This window comes from Neofelis nebulosa, chromosome X (genome assembly GCF_028018385.1).
Source record: "Neofelis nebulosa isolate mNeoNeb1 chromosome X, mNeoNeb1.pri, whole genome shotgun sequence".
NCBI classification, from domain to species: Eukaryota; Metazoa; Chordata; class Mammalia; order Carnivora; family Felidae; genus Neofelis; species Neofelis nebulosa.
The window spans coordinates 107,214,848-107,238,624 of NC_080800.1; the positions used below are offsets into that span (position 1 = coordinate 107,214,848).

The 23,777-nt window shown below is 49.5% G+C and overlaps 1 protein-coding gene and 1 non-coding gene across 9 annotated transcripts in view; one reads left to right on the plus strand and one right to left on the minus strand.

Annotated features, from left to right (window-relative positions):
* Positions 1-1,655: 1,655 nt before the first annotated feature.
* BCORL1 (BCL6 corepressor like 1) overlaps positions 1,656-23,777 on the plus strand; it is a 63,951-nt gene continuing 41,829 nt past the window's right edge. The window contains exons 1-3 of one of the 8 annotated variants that reach the window (XM_058714572.1): positions 2,319-2,467; positions 3,019-3,196; positions 20,853-20,982. In XM_058714572.1, the coding sequence (XP_058570555.1) occupies positions 20,897-20,982 (86 nt within the window). In that variant the 5' untranslated portion in view covers positions 2,319-2,467; positions 3,019-3,196; positions 20,853-20,896. Of the gene's footprint in view, positions 1,748-2,318; positions 2,468-3,018; positions 3,197-3,556; positions 4,117-4,138; positions 4,246-5,553; positions 5,666-5,844; positions 17,436-20,852; positions 20,983-23,777 lie in introns of those variants that run through there. The other 7 variants (XM_058714574.1, XM_058714573.1, XM_058714578.1 and 4 more) reach the window with 7 other exon arrangements.
* Positions 12,296-12,368, minus strand: TRNAQ-CUG (transfer RNA glutamine (anticodon CUG)). Its single transcript has one exon. It is a non-coding gene; the product is annotated as a tRNA-Gln (tRNA).

Here is a 23,777-nt window from a genome sequence, read left to right on the forward strand (position 1 = left end):
GGTGGTGTGGGGGCTGCACAGGAGGATGGGAATGGCCAAATAAAACAGCTAGTGAAGAAGTTCCCAAAGCAAAGTAAAATGGCAAGTGTTATGTCCACATTGCTGGCAGTAGATTTTGAGGTCGGTGAGGACAAGCAGGAGGGGTCATAGAACACCAGGCCTCACAACAGCAAAGCCACTGCTACCTTAGTTGCTTGTCCTCCTCTGCAATAGTCCTCCTTTAAACCAGGTGAGGGAGACATACCAGGCAAGTCTCACCTGCCATCTCTAAAGTCTTTCCACTGGAGAGAAGACACCCCATAGCTTAGAGATGGAACCTCTGGGCCTGGGACAAAGGAGGGGGGCAGGGAGGAGGAAGACATTAATCCCTCAGGGCTTCCTTCTAGTTCAAATGATTCTCTGGCTTCCTTAGTATGGATAAATATATAATAAATAATATCAATACATCTGAACATAAAGATTTTTTTTTTCAAATTCCTGCTATTCATTTCACATTCCGTGTTTACAAAGCCCTGAACCCTCCAGGAACTGCTGGGCACCTCCCCTAATACCCTTTAGGCTGAGGCGATGCCTTTGAAGTCCCAACCGCGGGCTCAGGGTTGGAGCTGCTAAGAAACACCCTAAGACTGAAAGCAAGTCTGCCGGCAGCTTCAGCTTCTTCGCAAGCTGCTCTCCTCGGAGTTAATGTAAAGTCATCAGAGTTCCAATGTGGACCGCAGGCTTCTCAGCCCTTCAGTTCTGGGGATGGCCTGGGATGTAAACACATACGAGGATTTATTCCTTTGGCCAGGCGGGGAGTCGTTAGGGTAAAGGGTAAGGGTCAAGGGGATTCGGTTTGGTGACTGAGGGGCCCGGGAAGTGTGTGGGGGGGGCGGGGGCGGGCAGAAACGGAGTTTTCCTCGAGCCAGGTTTTCAGCCCCAAGTTGTGCAGGCTTCCCCCTTTACAGATCTTTCGTCCCCCTCCTCCTTCCTCCCTAGGGCCTCTCGCTCCTTGTACCCCCCCCACCCCCGCCCCAGGATGCCTCCACTCCCGGGCTAGGGGCTGCCTTTTGAGGGTGGTCTCGGGGATGTGCGCCACGGACGGTTGCCACGAAGGGTGGGCCGCCCAGGAGACGCGAGGCGAGGCTGCGAGCCCCGGCATTTTCCCTTCCCAGCACCTGTCCCATTTGGGCGCCCGGGCTAGGGCTGGGGCTGGGGCTGCGCCCGCGGGCGGCCTCGGTGCCCGAGCGTCAGAGCCTTGCACCGAGGTCGCCTGGGTTAGGGAAGTGGGGGGCCGGGAAAGGGGCGGGGCGTCTGGCGAGGGCGTCCCCCCCCCCCGCATGTAAGACCCCACGCCCCCCCTCCCAACACGGAGGCTAAACGGAGAGAGAGAGTCATACATAAAGCACGAGTGAAAACGCTCACTCTCCGACCCCGAGCGGCGTTGCTCGCCCCCCCTTCCTGGAGCCGGGGGCTGGCCGGGGAAGGTGGCTCCGTTCTTCCCCCGTGGCCAGTGCGGGGTCTGCGGCTGCCGGGAGAGGTTCCGGCTTTCCCGGGGCTGGCAGGGGGAGCCCCGAGAACTGCAGGCCCGCCCCCCCTTCCTCCTCCTCCTTCCCCTCCTCCCCCACGTGTCCTCCCGGAGCCCAGCGGCCTGATCCCAGCACCCCCCCCCCCCCCCCGCCACCTCCCTCCTCCTCTTGCTTCGCCCGCTTCCCCGGCGGCGTGGAGAAGAGCAAAGTTGCGACAGCGGCCGAGGGGCTCTGCCCAGGTGAAGGGGGCGCCGCGGGGGGTGGGGGATGGCGCGGCCCTGCGGCGGGGGCGGAGGGAAGATAAAGAAACTTGCTTTCCTCGGCCCCCACCCCGCGCGGGTTCGGATCTTGCGTGGACCGAGCCCTCGTGGCGAGACGCGGCAACACCGCTGGGACCGAGGCCGGCACCGGGACCCAGACCCGGACCTCGCGCCTGGGCCGGCTCGGCGGGCGCAGGCAGCGGGCCAGGCCGGCACCCAGGCAAGGGCGGGGTGGGTGGCCGTACACCGGACCGAACCGGAGACTCTGGTGGCCTGGGCGCGGGCCGAACCCGGACCGGGCCGAGTTGGGTGGCGAAGTAGGACGTGGATTCGGGGGCGGGGCGCGGCAGGAGGGGGAAACCAGGCCCCGCCGGACTGGCCTGGGCGTGGGGGCGGGGGGCGAGTTCGGGGCACTTGCTGGGCTCGGGACCGAGCGGTAGGGCGGGGCGGCGCTAGGGGCTGGGCCGGACCCGCGGGGAGAGGGTGAGGGGGGGGAACCGGGGGTGGAGTAGGGGCGTGGAGTTGCGAGCGGGGTCTGGCCTCGGCCGGGGGCGAAGGTAGATCGGCGGGGCCGCCAGCGGAGGGAGGGAGGCCCGCGGCAGCGCGGCGGCGGCGAAGGCCAGCTTCCGCGGAGTTTGTGCCCCGGCTTCCCGGGCTCCGGCCGCCTCACGCGCACAAATGGGGCTAGGGGACGGACTGGTAAGCAACTGCGAGTGTTAGACGGTGTTCGGCGGCGATTCCGGGAAAAGCTAGGAAAGGCACCTTCTGCAATTATGCCGCACCCCCCACCCACCTCTTAGCATCTGGATTTTGCTCTCAGGGGGCCGCGGACCCTCCCCGTCACAACCTTTTCACTCTCCAGCACTCCCACCGCCTCCCCTCCTTCCTAGGCCATCTGACTCTCCTAGGGGTATGTGTTTGGGGGCTGGAGGACGGTGAGGGGGGCGGCGGTATACTCTCCCTCCCACGGCAGAAGCCTAGTTCGTATCTTATTCTTACATGTAGCGTTGCTTCGAGTCATGTGGACATTGGGGTTTAGATAATCTAACTCCATTCTTCCACCCCAAGCGATTTGATGGCTTTTAAGGAAAGGGAGGAATCCCTGGATCTCCACGCCTAGGACGAGGTTTGAGGATTGAGATTCACCCCCAGCTCACTTCCACTACCAACCCCTCTTTCCTTGTAAGCCATTTCCACGGGGATCCGAACTTTGGGGGGCGGTATTAACGTGCTTCTCTATCTCTACACAGGGTCGGCGTGGCCAAGGACGGCTAGTCTCTGAGGGAAAGTAGCCACCAGTCCAACTCGGGTCGCCCCCACTATTACTTCGGTGAAGGGGGCAACGCTAAGGAGATACTGGTGGGCAGGGACCCAGTATAAGGGAGGGGGCTGGGTAGTCGCCCCCGGAGGGACTCCATTTCTAGTAAGGTAGGGAGAAGCGAGCTCGGGCTTCAGGGGAGGGGCTCTGGGGAGGGAGATGGGGGGGTGGCGACGACGGGGGGGGGGCGGGAAGAAGGGGGGAGTCACGCCCTGCTAGCAAGGGGAGCCTCCCTCAGGCCCCTGGGAGAAAGGGACTGAATGTATCCGTTCTGTGATGCCCAGCAGGGGAGGTCTGGGGTCTCTGGATTTGCACACTGGATCGGGCACCAGTGGCCTGAGAAAGTCAGGTCGGGGCATATGGTGGAGAGCGTTGGGGGAAAGAGACAGAAACCCCTGGCTTTGGCGCCCTGATCTTTTCCCTTCCTCAACCTTCCCATTTGAGGGGCGTTGAGGGCGGGGGGGGGGCGTGGGGCTCTTGCAGCCCCTAGGATTGAGCGCCTCCGCCTCTCCTGGGAGTCTAGCTTTTTGCCCGGCTTGCTGCAGCCACTGCTGCTGCCTCCCTCTCCGGAATCCGCTTGGTCCTCGGAGCGATCCCCTCCTCCTCCCCTCCCCTCCCCTCCCAGTGTCACCGGGGCTGCTTGGCTCTGCCCCCTTCGCCGCCGCTTGCTCCCTGCTTTCGTCCCTCCCTCTCTTGCTCGCTCCCTCCCTTCGCCTCCACCTCCCCATTCCTCCCCCCCCCCGGCGGGTGGCATTCTGGGAGTTGTAGTCCGGTGGAGCGGCGGCTGGCGCCGCCCGCGAACCCCGCCGGACTCCACTTCCCGTCGAGCCCTGCGACCGGCACCCACTCCACCAGGCTTCGCTCGCACACACAGACACACACACACCGCTCTCCCCCTCACTCTTTCGCTCGCCGCGGCTGCTGCCAGTGTGTGGCTCTGTCTCTCCTCCGCTTTGCCGAGCCCTCCCTTCTTCCTCTCAGTTCCTAGAGTCCGACCGCCGCCGCCGCCGCGGAGAGAGAGGAGAAGGAGGTCGGTGGCAATAAGGGGCGGAGGGGGGGCACCAGATCGGGGCAGTATTAGGCGGGTGGCGGCTCAGAGTGGGTAAGAGGGAGCCCGGGTGGCGGCCTGAGCCTCCCCGCGGAGCCGACCCGGGAACAGGTGCGTCTTTTTTTTCTCTCCCCCAACCCCTCCACCCCTTTTGACTCCCCGGCTTTCTCATATCCCCCCACCCGCTTCTTTCTATCCTAAGCGTTTTCCCAACCCTGTCCCTTCATCGCCCCGCGGCCGCTCTGCTTGCCCCCCGGGGGCGCCGTCCTCTTCGTGTCCCCGGACGTAGCGCTCCCTGGAGCTCGCTCTGTCCTCGCCCCTCCCTTCGGGACAGCTCCCCTCCACTTCCCACCTTCGTACCCCATCGCTGCCCTACCCTACCCCCTCCTCACCCCCTTCTCCCTTAGCCAGGTGAGACTTGTTCGCCACGATCTGAGAGTCTTCTTCCTGGCTGGGCGGGGGTCTCCATGGAAACGGGGGTCGGGTTGATCCTGGGGGGGGGGGACCATTGGAATTACCCCACTCCTTGGAAAGGGAGGTGGAGGCTACCGTCTTGTTAACTACCTGGCCCTAACCGCCCCCCCTCCAATTCAAGGATCCAATGATTCCAAGGGAGGCTGGCCAGGAGGGCAGGGCGAGAAAGGGCTTGTTTTTGGGGGGGGGGGTGGCTGTCCGTGATGAAGTCTTGAAGAGACCTGGAGAAAATACCCTCCAACCTCAGAGGGGAGGTGCGACGGTTGCTCTTCAGGGCTGCTTTCTCCCCGGTGTTGGGGTGCGGGAACCATAGGGTAAGGGGTACCCCCTAGGTGGCGGCGGGGCCTGGGTTCGGGAGTGGGAGTGCTGTGATGGGGGCAGGGGCAATTATCCGAGTCCCTGGAAAAAAGGCGGGGGATGACTTCGGAGCGCCCTGGCTCCGCTGCCCTCGCTCTAGGGGCGGGGGCCGCCGGGCCGGGCGCGGCGGGGAGGGGGCTTAAATTGAAGGTGGATGAGATGGGGGCAATTCATACTAGCCCCGGCAAGCCATGGGGAGATCCGGCGTGCAAGCTCTACACCCGCTTCGCGCCAGGCCTGGAGGCAAGGGGTCTGAGAGCGAAGCCGAGGGGTGGAAGGAGGGAGGCTCCGGTTACGGGGCCGGGTTTCGGGATCAGGGGCAATCCCCCAGCCCTTGAAGGAGGGAGAGGGATGGCTGCGAACCTCAGGGCTCCCCCACCCCGAGTCCTAAGGGGCGTGAGGAACAGACAGCAGGCCCAGCGGAGCTGGATTCGAGCGGATCGCGGCTGGGGAGTGGGGGGGGCTTAGTGGTGGGCTTCGGGGGGAGTAGTCCGGCGGCGGGGCGGGCGGGCGGGGCGTGGGGCTCCGGCGGGCGGCGGGGCGGGGCCGGGGCGGCGCTGCTGCCGCCGCCGCCGCCGCTGCCGCCGCCGCTGCTGCTTCTGCTGGGGCCGCCGCAGCCGTTGCTGCCGCCGCCGCCGCCGCTTCTGGGCGGGGAACAGAGGCCAAAGGGAGTCCCGTGCAGGGGCAGAGGGCGCAGGCGGTGCGTGGTGGGGAGGGGGCCGTCCTGGGGGCGGGGGCAGGCGGGGGGTGGAGCCCCCGACGGGGGGCGGTACGAGCCCGGACGACGACGACGAAGAGCCCCGGGGGCCGGGTGCATGGAGGACGAGGTGCTGGGAGAAGGAAGGGGGGGTGGGTCCCGCGACGGGCCTCGTGGGCTTGGCTCCTCGAGGTTCTGCTTCGGGACAGAGTCCTGCAGGGGCGCCCAGAGGCCCGGGTAGGGACAGGGAGGTGAATTGGACGGTGGAGGGGGCCCTCCTCGCCGGGGTCCCGCCGAGGGGAAGGCTGGGCCAGAGGGACGTCCGGGGTAAGTCTGGGAGGAGTCGACCGCACCTCGGCTGGGGATTTCGTGTTATGGAGGGGCGGGAGATTGTTGTAGGGAAAGATGTGGTAGAGGGGAAAGGAAGAGGGAAGCACACTGCAAACCCGAGAGGCCAACAGCCCAGGCCATGGAGGTGCCCTTCTATTCCGCCTGCACCTCCCCCCTCCCCCAGTGGAAGCACTGTTTTTGTTTTATTGTTTTGAAATTTTCAGTGTTGGCTGTAGGAAGCTGTCGATGTGGTGGTGATACTTATTCATTCTTGGTGTCTTCTAGAGTAGATAGTAAGGACAGGCGTCACTTGGCGAGGACACGTCTTAGCCCAGGGTTTAGGGGCTCTTTACGCAAGAGTGGGAAGACGGCCTGACAACTTCGTGCGACAGCTGAATACTCAGGGCAGTTTGGAGGTCGTTCTCATAGCGCAGAAGTGGAATGTAATTGCAAAAATCTTTGGTGAGACTTCTGGGGGTGCAGTTGTAGGTTAGCGTTACCCTGGTTGGCCGCATGGCCCGTTCAACTTAGAAGGCTATTTCTCAAAGTCACACTGCCCAACGTTGGGGAGATGAACAGGGGACGCATTTGGCGTCGGAAGTGGATTAGGTTGATAATAAAATCCCAAGGTTGGAAGGGACTTTAAAGGTCATCTCATTCTCTGTTTACCTGACATGTCCTTGAATGTTAGGATAGGGGGAACTTTGTTTTGGGGGAGATGGAGCAGAGTTTAGGGGTACTCAAATTGAATGGTGATGTCACCAGGTGGTACTGAAGAGGACAGTACACAGGAAAGAAATTTGGAGGATTTCACTGGGGATTAAATGGGATAACCCAATCCCCCAAATCACCCAGAAGCTTCAAATAGAAGCAAAAGGTTGGGAGAGCAACATGTAAAATTTTGATGGAGTAGCAAAGTTAGTAGGAAGGACTGGGGGAGCTAGGAGGAGCAGGGGGCTTGATGACTCAAGTTCAGAGAATCTGAAGGTTGATAGAGTTTAGGAGGGACATGGTTGTTTTGACTAAGCCACGTGCTGTTGATAGGCAGGCTCATCTTTTGATAAGGCAACTGGAGCGGCTGCCTTTGGGATAGATGGGGAGGACAAGAGGCACAGGCCATGGGACACAGAGCCTTACTCAAATTGACTTGGAGACGGCTGGCCCTGTTACTAGCTATGCAGCAAGGGTAGGATTCTTTCTGTTCTGGCTCTGAGAATCATTGATGGAGGAAGGGGTTAAGGAGGACTGTTTCTTTAGAATAGACCATAAGGAAAAGACAGCAAATTATTGGGATAGGGCAGAGGAAAGCTATGTCCCTGGAAAGTTCTGTGGTTGGAGTCTGGATTGGGCAGGGTGGAGGGGAGTTCCAGAGGAAATGGTGGCTGCACCAAGGGCACTTGGAGATCTGGCTGTTTTGATTACTGAGAGCTGGTAGGACATCGACTCTCAGTGGCCTAGACTTTTTTGGGAAGCAAAGGGTTTCCTCCAGGGGTCTGTTTGCCTTATTCCTGCTGCAGTTCACTACATAGGAAAAAAATGTTTAGCACAGGTGGCAGAGAATCTCACATGATGAGTCTGGATTATGGGTTTCAGAGAGGGGCTTCTTTTAGGGGAGCAGAATTATGGGAGAAAAGGACTTGAATACCAGAAAAAAGGAAGGCAAAAACAAAAGTCAGGAAGAGGGTTGTTTAGGCAGTGGAGGGGGGAAAAAATGATCATTGCTGGTTTCAGGTCAGGGTCAACTAAGGAAAAAGTGGAACCTTGAAATCTCCAGGCTAATGTTTTCCAAAGTAAAGTTTGAAGAACCCTTAAGACTCTTTACACTTCCATACTAGAATAACTAGGTTTGGTGCAAGAGAGAGGACCATCTTGAGTAAAAATAGGGTTGGAGAGAAACTGGCATGTAAGAAGAAAATACACATATTGACCCATAGGGAAATAGAGAATTTAGAGATAGTATATAGGGTAAAAAAATGCAGGATGTGAAAGAGGGTGGAATAACGAGGCAAAGGAGGAAGGTGTTTACTCAGATGTCATCTGCAACTAGTGTCAGAGAAGGTAAAAAATTGCCTTTGATAGCCATTGCCCTGGGAGGGCCCAGGAAGCAGAGGTTAGCCGAGATCCAGGGCTTACAAGTCTAAGCATTAGTTGTAAAATTAAGGCTAAAATAAAGATACCGAATGGGGGAAGGAATTCACCGACCCAAGTAGAATGGCCTTGAAAGAAGGAGAAAGTGGGAATACACCAGTTTTTCCAGTCTGCAAGTGGGAGGAATCCTAGATATAGGGAGGTGAATTATGGAAATTCCAGAGTGAAACAGGATAAAGAACAGTGGCCTTAGAGCCTTGGGCCAGAATTGGAGGGTGGGGTGGGGGCATGGAGGAGAGGCACTAATCATGGGTTGGACATCTGGACTGGTTCATTGATTCTAGGTTGAGAGCTCCATTTGAGATGGAATAGAATGGCCACAGTGGGGTAGAGAGCTGTTTTCCAGCGTTAGCCAGCATCTGGGATTGAGAGAGGAGGAGTTCATGGTTAAGTTGGGTGGGAAAGTGAACACTAACAGAGAGAGGGCTGGGGAAAGTGGAAATTGTTGGGGTAAAACAGACGGGAAAGGGGAGAAGCCACTGAGAATTACATAAGGGGGGAAGGAAGACCCTAGACCTTTGAGTTTTCAAAAGGAAAGGAAATTTCTTAATGCTGGAGCTCCAGTTAGGTGTGGGTCTATGCTTGGCAGAGGGTTTAGCATCAGGATGGCCAAAGAGGGGGGTAATAAGAAGTAAACTACCTCTTGGCCACTAGGATGCTAGTACACTATTTTATGTAGTCTCACATACTAACTAGGCTTTATTAATGTCAGTTTTGGAATGGTTATCTTTAAAGTAATGTAGAAACTGTTCTTTTTCTAAATTGTACCCTTTCCACTGTTCATAACTTGAAAGCAGTATTTTATGATGAAAACTTTCTTTGGTGAACTGAAGTTGAAATCTGGTCAAGAGTAAAATTTAACTCTGTTTCTATTCCCATAATTCAAATGTGCTTTCTGTTTCCCTCTTTTTCTTTTTTAAGCAGAAGCCACCCTTTCCCCATAAACCATTAAAACATGGATAATTGTTTATAAAGTGGCTGCAGGCTGCACATCAAGGTCATAGTTTCCCTGGTCAGTGAATTGTGATGAATTTGAAGAGTGATGATTTATTATTTGTAAAATGTGATAATTTTCAGATTTACTTGTGGAGAGTATGTGAGGCAGGATACGTCTTCATTTGGATTTTAAGAAGATCTTAAGTTTAGCGTCTGTGAAGAATTGAGAGTACTGAGGGGCAGCAAAGCTTTGTGTTTCAGGCTTCTTTACCGACTGTCAGCTAAGAAACAAAATTTGGTTACCTCATTGCTAAGGTATGTCTAGAAATCTTAGTGTTAGTGCCATTTAAGGGTATAGTCAAGTTTTGTTATAATGTTGGTGTCTGGGGACAAGAAAAACAAGCAGACTTTCATTTTTCCAAGTTCTATGGAAAAGTGCACTGTACGTGACTCTGATCCCCAGGATGAGTCAATGCACTCTCTACCTGATCCATGAGATGATTAGGTGTCTCATGATGACAGGGCTTTACTCAGTTTAACTTGGTCGCACCTTGTGTAGGTTAGTATCTTGCAGTGGTTCTCAAACTTTGGTGTGTCTCAGAATTAGCTGGAGGGCTTTGGAGACATACTGCCTTAAGTTAGAGTCCTTGCTCTTCTACTTCCTGGCTGTGTGGTAGAAGCAAACTACTGAACTTTCTTGAGCCTCAGTGTTTTCATCTATAAAATGGAGATGATAATCCCAGTCTCACAGGGCTATGAGGATTGCACAAGATGATATATACATGGCAGACCAGCTCCATAGCAGGAGTCCAGTAAATGGCATCCATTATTACATTATGATCTAGTTTTGCTTGTTCAATGGAGTCCTATGACCTTTTATATTTCTCTATGCCACATGGTGGCAAAATAAAAACTATCCACAGCTCCTGAGCACTCCCACGTATCTTGATTCTCTGTGCTCTTTCTCCATATTCCTGTTGTATTAGTACATGTTTAGCATTTACAATGTGGTAGGAAGGAATAACTTGGCTCACCACTGCATTATTGCATCCACCTTTGAGGTGGAAAGTGGCAGTTTCTCTAACAGCTGTGCTGTAACACTGCTCACTCAGGATTTTAGGGCAGAAACTGAAGAGTCTATATCTAGTTGAAACTTCAGGGGACATTTTGGGCCACATGTAAAAAATGACCCAAACCTAGTTTACTAGGGTGACATTTTAAAAAAACCATTGCTTTCTGAAAAGGGCTGCTGTGTTTAATTACAACTGGTTGGGCTTTCCAGATGTCTCTAACATCTGGAAGTTCTATAAAGGCTGGTAGATAGAGCCTGGGTCTTGCATGGCTCTATGACAAGGATGTTCATCAGCAATTGGATGGGAGAAAGCATGTCTCGAATACCTCAGGTATCACCAGACCAAACTTCTGAACACCAAAAAAAAAGGGGGGGGGCTATAAAATAGAGATCCTCTCTGCAGCCAGAGTGGACTTTGATGCCAACAGTCAGCTATGCCAATATAAGGAGAGAGTAATAGCTGGCCAATTTAAAACAGTAGATCAGTTAACAAATTAATAATTTCTTTTTTGGCTTGGAAATGTATTCTTATTCTCTACCTGCCCCCGCCCCCCAGCAGATTTACCTTCCTATTTATATTTTGCTTCAGCATATATTAAAAGGATTTGTTTCCTGAGTACACACATACTGTAAGTAGCAGTAGGCAGTCCATAAGTTGGCTGGGTTTAAAAATTAGCTGTGGCTAAACTACACTCAAATAATTGGAAGTTGACTTTGTTGTTTTGCCCTGGCCCCATTTTATTTCTGATTGTCTTTATTGTGGAAGTAAAGAAAAGAAAGAAGAGAAAGGCTGGTAGATAGAGCCTGGGTAGATAGAGTCTTCCTTTATAAGAGACCAAAGGAAGTAAAAGGCATCCACAGACACAGTGCTTTTTATGCGGGATTCTTGGTTTCCATATGACCTAGAGAGGATTTTAGTTTTTCCCAGTAGTTTATTTACTGAGCACATATTGTATGCCTTGTATCATGCTCGACACTATTGGGAGTGGATGTTAAAAGAAGTAGAAAATATCCTTTCTAGCCTTGGGGAGCCGATAGCATATATACACTCTATATGTGTACCTTTGAATGAGTAATGTATATATATGTGTATATAGATATACACGTGTACACTCTATATGTATACCTTTGAATGAGTAATTTATTTTACTATTTTTTTAAGTTTAAGAGAGAGAGAGCACGAGCAGGGAGGGGCAGAGAGAGAGGGAGAGAGAGAGAATCCTAAGCAGGCTCCGCACTGTCATTGTGTAGCCCAATGCCAGGCTCAAACTCACGAACTGTGAGATCATGATTTGAGCTGAAGCGCAAGAGTCAGGCGCTCAACTGACTGAGCCACCCAGGGGCCCCTGAATGAGTAATTTATGTAAAATGAGTTGAGCCTGTAGTCTGGAATGAGAGAATAGAAAAAATAGTGTGATAATGGCCTTTCCAAATATTTGTGTGAGAGGTCCAAGACACTTAAAAAAAAAAGACACAAGTTTAGTGAGGAGGAAACCTCTTTAGATGAAAAATTCCGTATCATGAATGCAGTATACCGAAATGGAGACACCCAAGGGCCACTCTCATAGTCCATAGCATGGAAGACACAGAAGCATCATGAAAGGGATTCAGATCTCAGATTACAATGATTCAACTTTGGAGTGTGAAAGACACACCAAATATTCACGTGGTTCTGCTGAAGACCAAGACAGAGGAAAGTCAACTCTTATTTTTGATCTAGAGGAAATAAGTGCTTTTTAAGACCCTAGTTACTTACCATGCCATTTTGAGGTGGCTCTGCATTTTGAAAAGGACTGATTAATTTCATGATGATCGCTTAGGCTTTCTAGATATTGGTGACATTTAGAAGTTGTATAAAATCTTGTGACTAGATCCTAGGTTTAGTATAAAGCTATGATGAGATGTTTTCCTTAAATGGAGTAAAATTATTTTCCTGCAGCAAGAGATGCAAGTACTATTTGAATAACAGGAAAAAAGTATGGTAGTAGATAGAAAAGCTAAATGGACTGGTGGTATGAAAATGTGAGAGATTAAAACTTTTGCTTTTGCCTCCTTCATTGTTGGAATTGATTACCTTTGGTCCTGTTAAGTGCTTTTGTGCTATTCGCAATTTTATTTTATTGTTATTTTTTTTTAAGTAAGCTCCACACCCAACATGGGGCTTGAACTCATGACCCTGAGATCCAGAGTCACACGCTCTACCAACTGAGCTAGCCAGGCACCTCCTGTTCTCAGTTTTAAGTAGGGACTCCTTTATTTCTATTTTGCAGATGGCATAGTAAGTGTACCTAATGAGGTACCTGAGATGGCTAACAAATAGGGGCTGAAAATGCTCTCCCAAATACACCCCCGCCAATTTAGGCTGTAGATACTAGACTATATCACTCTTCAAGGGTGTTGCTGCTGTGTGAATAGATGACTCTGAATGGATTTTGGCAGTTTTTAAACATCAAGTTTCTGACTGAGTGTAGATCCAGCACTAGTGGGGAGATTAAGAATGGTATGGTTTGGATTGGAAAGGGTTTGGGTGGTAATATTCACTGAAGAGCCCCAGGGAGATTGCAAGCCCTGGTCACTCCATCCAAAGGTCTAGCCTACCAAGGTGATTGCTTTGTAGGTAACTACATTCATTTGAATGAGTAAGCTCTCATGTGTTTAACAGGTAGTTAAAATTCTTTTGTATCCAGTCTCATAAATGTTTATAGGCCAGGGTTTTAAATGTGGAGGTACCAAGGAGTCTATGAAGGTGTCCATGCTATAGCCATGTGCAGGCAACTACTTAGTCTTCTTGCTAAATACAGGAATTAATGTATCTGAGAACAGGATGCAATGTCTCCTATAAGACTTATCCCTTGGGGTACAACCAGTAGAAATATTTGGGTAGAAAAAACCCTCAGGGTAACTAGAGAGTGCTACAATGGATTAGTCAGGCAGAAGGCTGGGATGAACAGTACAAAGGGCCCCTTCCTCCTTTCAGTTGTCCAGCAGATTATTTCCAGTTGATTTTGCGTGTGTGTGTGGGGGGTGTGGGTGTGTGGTAGCATGTAGTGATAGAGGAGCCTGTTTGCATGAAGGAAAGCAAAGTAAAGTGATTGGGGCTTGTATAAGGGACTCTTGAGTTTCAGGGAAGGGGATATTTGGTTAATGGTACAGAAGGTGAGGGGATATGGATATTAGACGGAAAGCCTGTGGAGAATATTAGAACACCTTTATATGGGAAATCCTTAGATTAGGACAATTTGCACTGGGAGAACTTCCTCATTAGGGGGTGAGGTTTGGGATATATGATTAGGTGGGGATATATGAGTTGAGGGTGCATGGTCAGGTGCGGCTCAGGCCTAGGGTTTGGATTCTGGAGCCAGAAGATTGTGTGGGCCAGGGTTAGGTAAGGTCTCATGATCCCCTTTTGCAGCTCCATCCTGGCCCTGGAAATGTCATGGCAAAATTCTGGCTTCCACACTGAAATATTCCATGCTGGTCACTGGCCCCAAATCTATCTTTTTCTAGACCTCAATGGTGGGCCCCCTTAGGGCCAGGGCCCTGGCTAGGGTTAAGGTTAGGTCCCTGGAGGCAACAGGGGCTGAACCTCCAGCAGCTCAGTGGTCTCCCCAGAGGGCTGAGTGGAGGGGAGGACTGAGTGGAAGGCATGTGGAAGAAGGCAGAGAGCAACAAGGAAGGTAAGATCTGTGGTAGGGGCTCCATATCTAAAAGCCAGGTAAAGTTATCTTTGTTGAGTATGTGTACACTTTCCTACTGAAAACTGATTTTGTGGGGTACCTGGGTGGCTCAGTCGGTTAAGTGTTTGACTTTGGCTTAGGTCATGATCTCATGGTCTGTGAGTTCGAGCCCTGCATCAGGCTGTCTGCTTATCCAGTGCAGAGCCTGCTTTGGATCTTCTGTCTCTCTGTTTCTCTGCCCCCTCCCCTGCTCACATGCTCGCTAGCTCTCTCAAAAATAAATAAACATTTAAAAAAAAACCCACTGATTTTGAGATCTTTTGATGTCTTTCTGAAGGCATTTCAGTGGTTAGGTGGGAGTCCTGGCCTCTTCCCTTTGGCCCATTGGATGTCTCTTGGAAATCCTTGGGGTTGTTTTAGGTGCTGCTTTTCCCAAAGTGGGGTAATGGGCTGGCCTCTCCTTTGATTCCGTGAAGTTTGAATGTGAATATCTCTGACTTATGGGAGCTTTACCCAGAACTCTAGATTTCTGTTGAAGCAATAGGTCCCAAAGTTGGTTTTCTTTACACATTAGTCATCACTGGCCCAACCCTCCTTCTTAAACTGTCTACTGGCCACGCCTATCCTCTTGAGGACAGATTCAGGGCCAGGCTTCAAGAAGAATATTTTCCGGCTCTTTCATTTCTTAAAATCATAATTGCTTCCAGGTCACCAGACAATGTGAACCAAAAGAAGCCTGGGAGAGTACTAGCAGATTTAGTTTAAGTGAGACCTTCTTAATCTTGAACTTCTAATTTATTGGCTAGATAGTAAGAGTCCAACCATGAACAAATGGGAAAGATTTCATGCTATGTGTAAAGGGCCTGGTTGTATCCTGTATGTTGTTCTGCACATAAGGGGTCTTTGGCCACAAAGGAAGCTACATGATTCTGAGGAACTTGTTCACTGGACAAACACCCTGTCTGGCCATTTTCAAGGTTAATGTTTTACCAAGGTAAAAGACATTTTGTCAGATAGATGCTGTATTACCTCCTTTCGTGTCCTTCTCTTCCTCATATGCACAATGACCATACTTTTGCTTGTAGTTGTTGTGAAATCTGCTTGTTTTGGCATCTTCATTTCAAAACAGAACAGAAAATGTCTACCCAATCTGTAAAATCTTCTTTGAGATTTTATTGCTGCCTATCCCCCGTTACCAGCTCCCCCTAACCCTGACTTGGATTATAATTTGATGTTCTTCCCCTTTTGATAACATATTCTCTATAAACTTTTTAAAATGTCTGTGTTAATTGCTTCCCCACAGTGTTTCAGTTTGGCCCATGATGGTGAAATATTTCAGGTTCCCCTATTTCATTTTTTCTTTTGGTTGTTTTATTCTGTGGGCCTCTCTGTTATGCCTTTCACACCTGCCCTTGTCTTCTGGCGGTTATTTTTTTCTTTTGAATTTTTGGTGGGGGGAAAGCTCTCTGCCTCATTATGGTTTGTCTTCTACTACCTGCTTGCCCTCAGCTTAGCTGCTCTTTTCACCATTTTAAAGTTATTGTTCTCCTATTAGTCCATTTTCTCTTTGGTTTCCCCTGTTTTGTAATGTAGTGATTATGTCTGACTGCCTCCTCTCTGCTGTCCACTTGCTGGATTCATGCCCTTGGATCTTGGTCAGTCCTCCTTAAGTGTGCATCGGTATGCCTGCTTAATCAAAACATTGTATTTATTTATTTTTTTCAGCCCCACTGTCACTTTGGGTTGGCAGAGCATGTGCTCTTCTTTGTTCTCACTCTGAATTGGATGTGTCTTTTCAGTGTTCCCCCCCAAAGTAGGGATTGCTCACAGTGGTCCCACTGCCTTGCAGGCAGTGACCGGCATTTGATTCTGGGGCCATGCAGCTGTTCATTTCTTAACAATTACATGGTTGCGGTATCTGGGAAAATCCTTTGAGGTATTTCATATCCTTGTGCCCGTGCTTCCCGGGTCACTCGGGATTACCAGGTTTCTTCCAAGTTCCTTTTAGGAACTTTGCCTTTAGCCTTTGATGTGATGGTTCCCATCACAGAGAGCAAGAGACACAGATTGAGAATGCACACCACACACGAATGCAGGCTTTGTAAGCAAAAGCAAGTCGGTACACAAGTGTGTATGCCAGCAGAACCTACCAAGGGTGGTGTGTGTAAGGTTTTTCTGTTTTGCTCACCTCTCTTGAACAGCAGTGTACGGTGGAGTGGTTACTAATTTGATTGGACATGGTAATGATGAAACGACACCCTGGGCCTACCAGATCAGAATCTCCAGGGCTGAGACTCATGAATCTGTATTTTGAACAAGCTCTTTGGTGATTCCGACTTGGGAAACATTGGTGTACATTGGCCATCTGAACTCCTCTGGTCCTGTGGACATTGACGCCATCAGTGCCTCTTTGGAAGTTCCCTTTGCTTACTCTCTGGCTCCGGAGGCCCAATTTTGCCTTCTTGTGTAGACCACTTAGCTCACTGCCCTCTTGCCCTTGCTTTCTGCCTCTCCCCTCCCCTCCTCTGCAAAGGCTACAGTTAATAGCAGTGGTAGGCCTTACATAGGAAGAGGGGCTGAGGAATTCATAACAGAAGAGTGGGAAGCCAAGAGCTAAGAAAATATTCTATCTTCTGGATCTCATGAAAATAGGGGTGCCTTTAGGTAGTCCTAAAATGTGTGATATTATCTGGTAATTATTTTGTTTTTTTTCTTGGTTTTCTTGTTGTTGTTATTTTTGCTTTGAGGGGTCACCTTTATCTAGGTGATGATATTTTATGTGTTGTGTTTTCAAATGCCAGGCCTCATTCCCCCCTCTGATTTCTGTCCCAGGCACTACAAACTACTAATCCCCTCTAAATAGAACAAAAATAAACCCAAGAGTGAAAAAGCAGTGGTGACTTGACTTCTATCTGCTGCCTACAGATATTCAGATAGGCACTAAAACTCACACTTTGTGTTAAAATTCATCTTGTGGCAAGTGTAACCCCTTTCATTGCCTGATTATTCTAATGCTTCATAGGGAGAAAAGATTTTTAAAAAGGACCTGGTGTGTCAGTCAACGGGCTGAGCTGTTGTTTCTTAAACTGGGATATTCCAAGTTAGTCTAAGAAAAAGTCACAACTTGATTGACCAGGATGTTCAGGGATGGGATGGGATCCTGGTGAACTGAAATGAAGCAGACAGTCCATCCATTTGTCTTACCCCTTGTTGAAATCTTTCTAAAATCATGCGTTAACCCACATAGCTGTCTTAGGAATGTTAAGGATAGTTTTTAGGAAAAGGTAAAATCGTGAGTCTTATATAGATGTAAAAATGAACATGTGTTAAAGATTTTATTTTACTCATTAATCAGCCAGGGAACCAGACAGATGTTCTAGCTGGTTCAGAGAAAAAGTCCAAAAGCACAAATTTATATGGAGTAAAGGAATTGAATTGCAAATGGAGGCAAAACTGGTTTTTCCACAATGGGGAGGGAAGTCACTCCAAACTCTATGGGACAATACAGAGTTTGCATATCCATCAGTTACCTGCAATTTACAGAGGGGCAAAACAACTCAAAGACAATGGACTATGCTGGAATCATGCTGCTGCAAACGACGCGCTATAGGTAACACATAGTGTTTTCACTGAAGTCCAGCCTTATTTCCTATAGTAACTAAGCACAAGGGACACTTTTGGGGGGGTTGATTTTGCTTGTAATTTCTCAAGGTCATCACCTCAATTCTCCTCCAGGATTCACTTCCATATAACACTCATTTACTGAAGTACTTACTATATGTAAGACATTGCAGAGGAACCAGAGACAGAAAAGAGGATACTTCTTACCTTAAGTAGCTTGATTGGTGGGGGAGACACACATGCCATACCCCCAAATAACCACACTGCAGAGAAGAGTAAGAATCAGTGCTGTGGGAGAGGTAGGAATGCAACGTTTGAGGAGAACCAGAGAGGAAAGGGTTAACTGACCAGGGGCTGGGGCTTGGGAGGTGACATGATGACATTTAAGCCAGGCTTTGAGGGGTGACACAGAGAGGAGGAGGGGCACAGGAGAGGCCATTGCAGGGTGAGGAAGCAGCAAAGTCCTGAAACTGGATGGTCTGTTCAGGGAAGGGTCAGGAGCTGGGACAGCGAGGCGGCAGGGAAACAGCAGGATGTGGCTGAAGAGGAGACCAGAGGAGGTTTGAGGCCAGGTCTTGGGGGGCCCGGAATGCTGTGCTAAGAAATTTGGGCTTGATTCTGAAGACAGGAAAGCTATTGAAAGCTTTTGAGGAGGGCGGGGGCAACATGATCGAACTGGTGCTTCAGAAGATGAATTGATTGTAGAATCAAGAAATTGGAGGCAGAGGGACCAGTTAAGGGGCTATTGTAATATTCTGGGTGAGAGATGATGAGAGCCTGCATCAGGGTGGTGGCAAGAGGGGCAGGAGAGGATGGAGATGGCATTATTAAGGCTTGACTCCTGATTGGCTGTGGGCAGCCTTGGGGGGAGAGAAGGAGTTGAAGACGACACTGCTGAAATTTCCAGGCTGGGGGATAGTGGTGCCATTAACTAAGATAGGAAACACGCTGGGTGTGGGGGGTGGGGAGCAGGTTTATGGGAACAGATAATGAGTTCGGTTTGAGACACATTGAGTTTGAGGGGCTCAGTGGACATCCAATTAACAGCAAGTTGCTGGCAGCTGGAAATTCTGGTCTGGGTGTAAGGAGAGAGGTCAGGGATAGAGATACAGATTTGGGAGTCTTTGGTGCAGGAAGGGGAGAATTGCAACTGGGGGAGCTCAGGAGCTATAGAGGAGAAGGAGCAGGGTACACATACACACACACACACACACACACACACACACACACACACAGGTGGAGTGGGGGAGAACCAAGGAGAGCCAGACTGAGCTAGAGAGACAGAAAGAGACAGAAGAGAGATAGAGGGAGACAGATGGGGGGGGGGGCTGAAGGCTGAGGTGAGGACAAAGAGTAGAAGGGAGGGGGATGCAGGGGGAGGGAGGAAGGAAAGGAGGAGAAGAGGGAGAAGAGAGGGGATCCCAAGGGAGAAATGAGGATGAGGGGAGCAAGGAGGAAGGTGGAGGAGTGCAGATTGTGCCAAGAGAGATTGGAAAGGGGAAAGAGAAGCAGGGAAGAGGTGAAGAGAGAGACAGATGGGAGAATAACAGGGGGAAGAGGGAGGTGAGGATGAGTAATAGAGGGGAATAGGAAAGACAAATTGAGAGGGAATGGAGAAGAGAGAGAGAGAGAGATGGGGGTAGGGAGAGAGAGAGGGAAGGAAGGGGAAGAGATGGGGGCTCACAGGGGTGAGGAGAGACCAGGCAAGATGAGGGCTAGGTTTCTGGGGTGGGTAGAGAGGGAGAAGAGCCTGGAGAAGCCAGCAGGCACTGGGTCAGGAAAGCCAAGAGTGGGGCAAGTACAAAGAAAGCAAGGGCAGAAGTATCCTGCACCACAGACATGGGGAGGAGGGTGAGGACCAGGATGAGAATGGGAGGCTGTGGCTCTGCTGTCCTTGTACTGCCTGTCTCCCTTGCTTGGAGACTCTGCTGTACCAGCCACCTGGCCTCCTGGCTCTTTCTTGATCTTATCATGTAGCCTCCTGCCCTAGGACCTTTGCATAGATTGTTCCCTCTGCCTGGAATGCTCTTCCCCCAGATATCCACATGGCTCACCCCTTTGCTTCCTTCAGGATGTTTAAATGTCTCCTCAGAAGACATATGCTGATTATCCACTTACAGACTGTAGCCCATTCTGCTCCCCTCCCCCGCCCCACCTCTGTCACCATGGCCCTTAGCTTGTGTTATATACCACCTTATACTATAACAGGAATCATTTCACATGTGTATTGTCCGTCTCATCCCACTAGAATACACGTTTCATGAAGGCAGTGATTTCGGTGTTGTTAGGTAATTGTTGAATCCCCAGTACCGAGGACAGTGCTGGCATACAGTAGGAGCTCAGTAAATATTTGTTGAATGGATAAGTGCTATTGTGTTGAATGTGGACAGTCTCTAAAAATTATATAAAGAATTAATGAAACAAACCCCTGATGTGGCTGTATTTTAGTAGTTTACTTCTTGGCAAAGTGGAGAACAGAAAATTCTGATCACTGGAGGGTTCTGTTCAGTTGAGCTTTGATGAAGAAGACTTTAGCTAATAAGTTAATTCAAGAGTTTAAGGGTCTTAAGACAAGCTCATTGGGTAAACATAAACCTCTTTTTCTTGATGCCTCATTTTCTCTAGAAGGGTGAATTGGCTGTGCAGTGGTTGTCAACAGCGACAGCTGGATGTTAGCTGCTGAAGGGGGTGGTAGGTCATGGGGATGACAAGACCTATAGAAAGGGACAAGGACAGAAATGTGTGGTTTTTTCACGGACTGTTGTTTTTTGTTTGTTTGCTTGTTTGTGGCCAGAGTACAAGGGGTATTGCATCTGATTTTTAGGGAACTTTAAACCAGCTTAGATATATGTGTTATATCTGTATAACTCCCAAGTCGAAATCAGAATAGAGTATTTTTGAAGGGCTTATAAAGAAAGCGTGTGCTTCCTCTGGAGAACTTAAATTGGTACATCACTCAAATACTTCAGTACCCATGGATTTAGAGAGGTTTGAGAAAAAGATCCCCAGTAGTCTTTCAACGCATTGTTCATATATGGGAACAACCGTCTAATTGCAGTTGGTTGGGCTAAATGTATGTGAAAAAATACACTGTCATCTCGTTTGTCTGGAATAGATTGAATTTCCTTGAACACTCAGGCATATCTGTCTTTAAGATAATTTAAAAATCACTCTAGGTGATTAACAGCATCCTCGTCTCCATCCTGAAACCTATGGATTCCTGGAAAGCTGGTGCACCCTCATCCCCATTTGGACCTTAATTTTCCTTAGCAGGCTGCCTTGTGGGAAAGACTGCTTTAATGTTTTGGTACCATAATTGCCTTTATTTAAATGTTTCCTTGTTAAAGGTGGTTAAAGCAGCTGTCCCTGTTATGAGTTTTGATTTTTCGGAGTTCTTTTTTCCCAGGGGGAGCGGCCACAGCAGGTCCTATCTGGTGGTGAGTGGCTGTCATGATCTCGACAGCACCACTCTACAGCGGCGTGCACAACTGGACCAGTTCTGACCGGATTCGCATGTGTGGCATCAACGAGGAGAGGTGAGGAGGCTGGGAAGGTAGCTGTTGCTGGCTTCCAGTGAGCGGTACCTACTCACCAGAGGGACAGCTGCATCACGCCCTGGGAGGGACCCTGGGGAAGAGGCTTTGGTTGCTAATTTTCCTGAGATGGGATGGGGCTGGGACTGTGTCAGTGGCTGCCTTGCCATGACGTTCCTGTTCAGATGAAGGTGAGGAGGCCAGCAGATGACCTTTGTCCAACTAACATTTGTCTATTCATTAAGAACTGTCAGATTGTGGAGTGAGGGGAAGCTCAGACGATTGCAATTTTTATTTGCTGCATCCATGTTCGGTGCTCAAGGATACGCATAAGATATTTTTGGTCCTTGATCTAAGCCTGGAAGAAAGACAGTTTTATTATTCAGCTGTATACTGGAAACTGTTAGTGGGTATTCTGGTGATCAGCGCTTTCCTGCCTCATGAGGCTAATGATGATTCGCAGTGAGATCCTTATGAAGTATCTCAGGAAGATCAAACAGCTTAATGTAGTTGTCATACGAAATCGAGAATTGGTGATACGTGTTTGTCTTAAATTTTCTGTTCACCAAAATGTTTGGTTGACCAAACTATGCCCTTTACTGATAACTCTCCATAGGAAGGACACTCAAAATGGCCTTCAGATTTTATATTTGACTTTCGTGACCCTGGGCCAAAGACAGAGACGTGTGATAGTTGCAGTGCCTCTCTCATTTTTAGAAAAGCCAGGCTTGCTGGTGTTTAGCTGTTGTTTCAATCCATCAACTGTTTAAATCCAAATACATCAGGGGCGCCTGGGTGGCTCAGTCGGTTAAGCCACCGACTTCGGCTCAGGTCATGATCTCCACAGTCTGTGAGTTCGAGCCCTGCGTTGGGCTCTGTGCTGACAGCTCAGAGCCTGGAGCCTGCTTCGGATTCTGTGTCTCCCTCTCTCTCTGACCCTCCCTCGTTCATGCTCTGTCTCTCTCTGTCTCAAAAATAAACATTAAAAAAAATTAAAAAAAAAAATAAATCCAAATACATCAGACCAATCCCCTAGAATGAAGAACAATATGGCTTTTCCTAGGATTCAAATCTGGTGTCTCCTTGGGTAAATCTTGGGAGTGTGTGCAATGGGTGTGTGTGCATGTGGGGGAATGTTGGTAATTTGGAAGGGTAAAGGAATGGACGTCTTTGTGTGTATCTTCTTTTTTCTTCTGCTCTTAACAGAACTATATACTTGTCTTAGGTTCAGGTTAGGAGAATAGACCTTTTTATTTTTTTTAAAGCCATTAGTGCCTAATAGTTTAATGTTCTCTATGCTGAGGAACAAGTTAGAGATGGACTTAAAAGGAATTTAATTTTAGAATATAAGTCAGGACTAAGGAAAATAAGACAAAATCCCTCTCAGATCTGCATTAGAAAGATATTTTCCTTTGGGTGTGAAGTATGTCCTTAGATAATTACTAAGAGATGAACTGGGGGAAGGAGGGTGGTGGTATCGATTTGTATAAGCATTCACTGGCAACTCGTTTTAAGTAGTTGAGCCTTGGAGGCAGAGATTTGGACTAGAGCCTTTAAAAAATAAGTGGACAAGTTACCTTGCTTCACTGTCCATGCTAAATCCCTGCTGAGAAAGGAACAGGAAGTGAGTCCCAAACCTGACTTTCCCTCTTTATGGACCTTTCTTGGGATGTTACATTACCAAATATGCCTAGTGGTTAAGATGACCTTTTAAGCATTGTCACTTCTGATTGCATCTACCCTTTACTGTCACCTTCCTCTACAGTCTAGGCCATGCTACAGCTGATTTCCAAAATGGTATCCCACCTTATTTAAAAATCATCTTCCTCAGCCCTTTACAAATGGTAGAACTTAGAAATTTTGGGTGTAAAGCTGCACATGGGGGTTAACTCTTAAAATTGTTTGAGAAACCTGACCAGTTTCATCAGATGCAGTTGAGGACTGTGAGAACAGGGGCAGGGCCCTTCTGGGAGCCCCAGAAGGCGGACTCTAGTCAAACCTCTGGCTGACTCTCTGTTTTCTTGCTCGCTTGCTTTCTGTCTTGTATCCATTCATTCCTTCATTCAACAAACATTTATTAAATCCAGCAAGAGCAAACCAACAGTCATGGGACACTGATGGTGAGTGCTATAGAGAGGCATGTACAGGTCCTGTGGGAGTCTAGATGCAAGAATGGCAGACTTCCTGGGGGAATAAGGGAGGGCTTCCCAGAGGCAGTGATATCTGGGCAGGGGCTTGAGGGATGAGTAGGAGTTTGAGGTGAGAGTTGATATTTCCCACATGGTGTGTTTCAGGAAGACCCTGGCTGGAATGCAGGTGGTCTTGGGGTGTGCTGGGACTCAGGCAGGGAAAGTCTGCAGGGGATGGAATCTAAGGGGCCTGATGTGTATGGTGTGGTCAGGGCCCAGTGGGAACTGAAAAAGATCTGGTTGGTCAGTGGTGCTAGCCCTTAATAATTAGGAAAACAGCCCTGAAAGGTTATGGCCATTTCTGGTTTAAGTTCAACAGAGCCTTAAGCACAATCGCCCAGGGACATCTCTGTTGGGAAGAAATGGTGGGATTGATTTTCAGTCCTGATTGAAGCCTGCTTTGACCCCTGCCCCCTCCTCCCTGCTGCCTGTACTCTCCTAACCTTGCCTGGTTGACCCACTTCTCTTTGTGCACCCCTCCCCTGCAAGCTATTCCTGTCCCAGACTCTTCTCTCCATGGAGCGATTTAATGTTTGCTTAGCTTTGCACACCCCTCTCCTCTGAGGATTTGAAACGTGGCTACACAACATTTTCCCAGAGCCTCAGGGA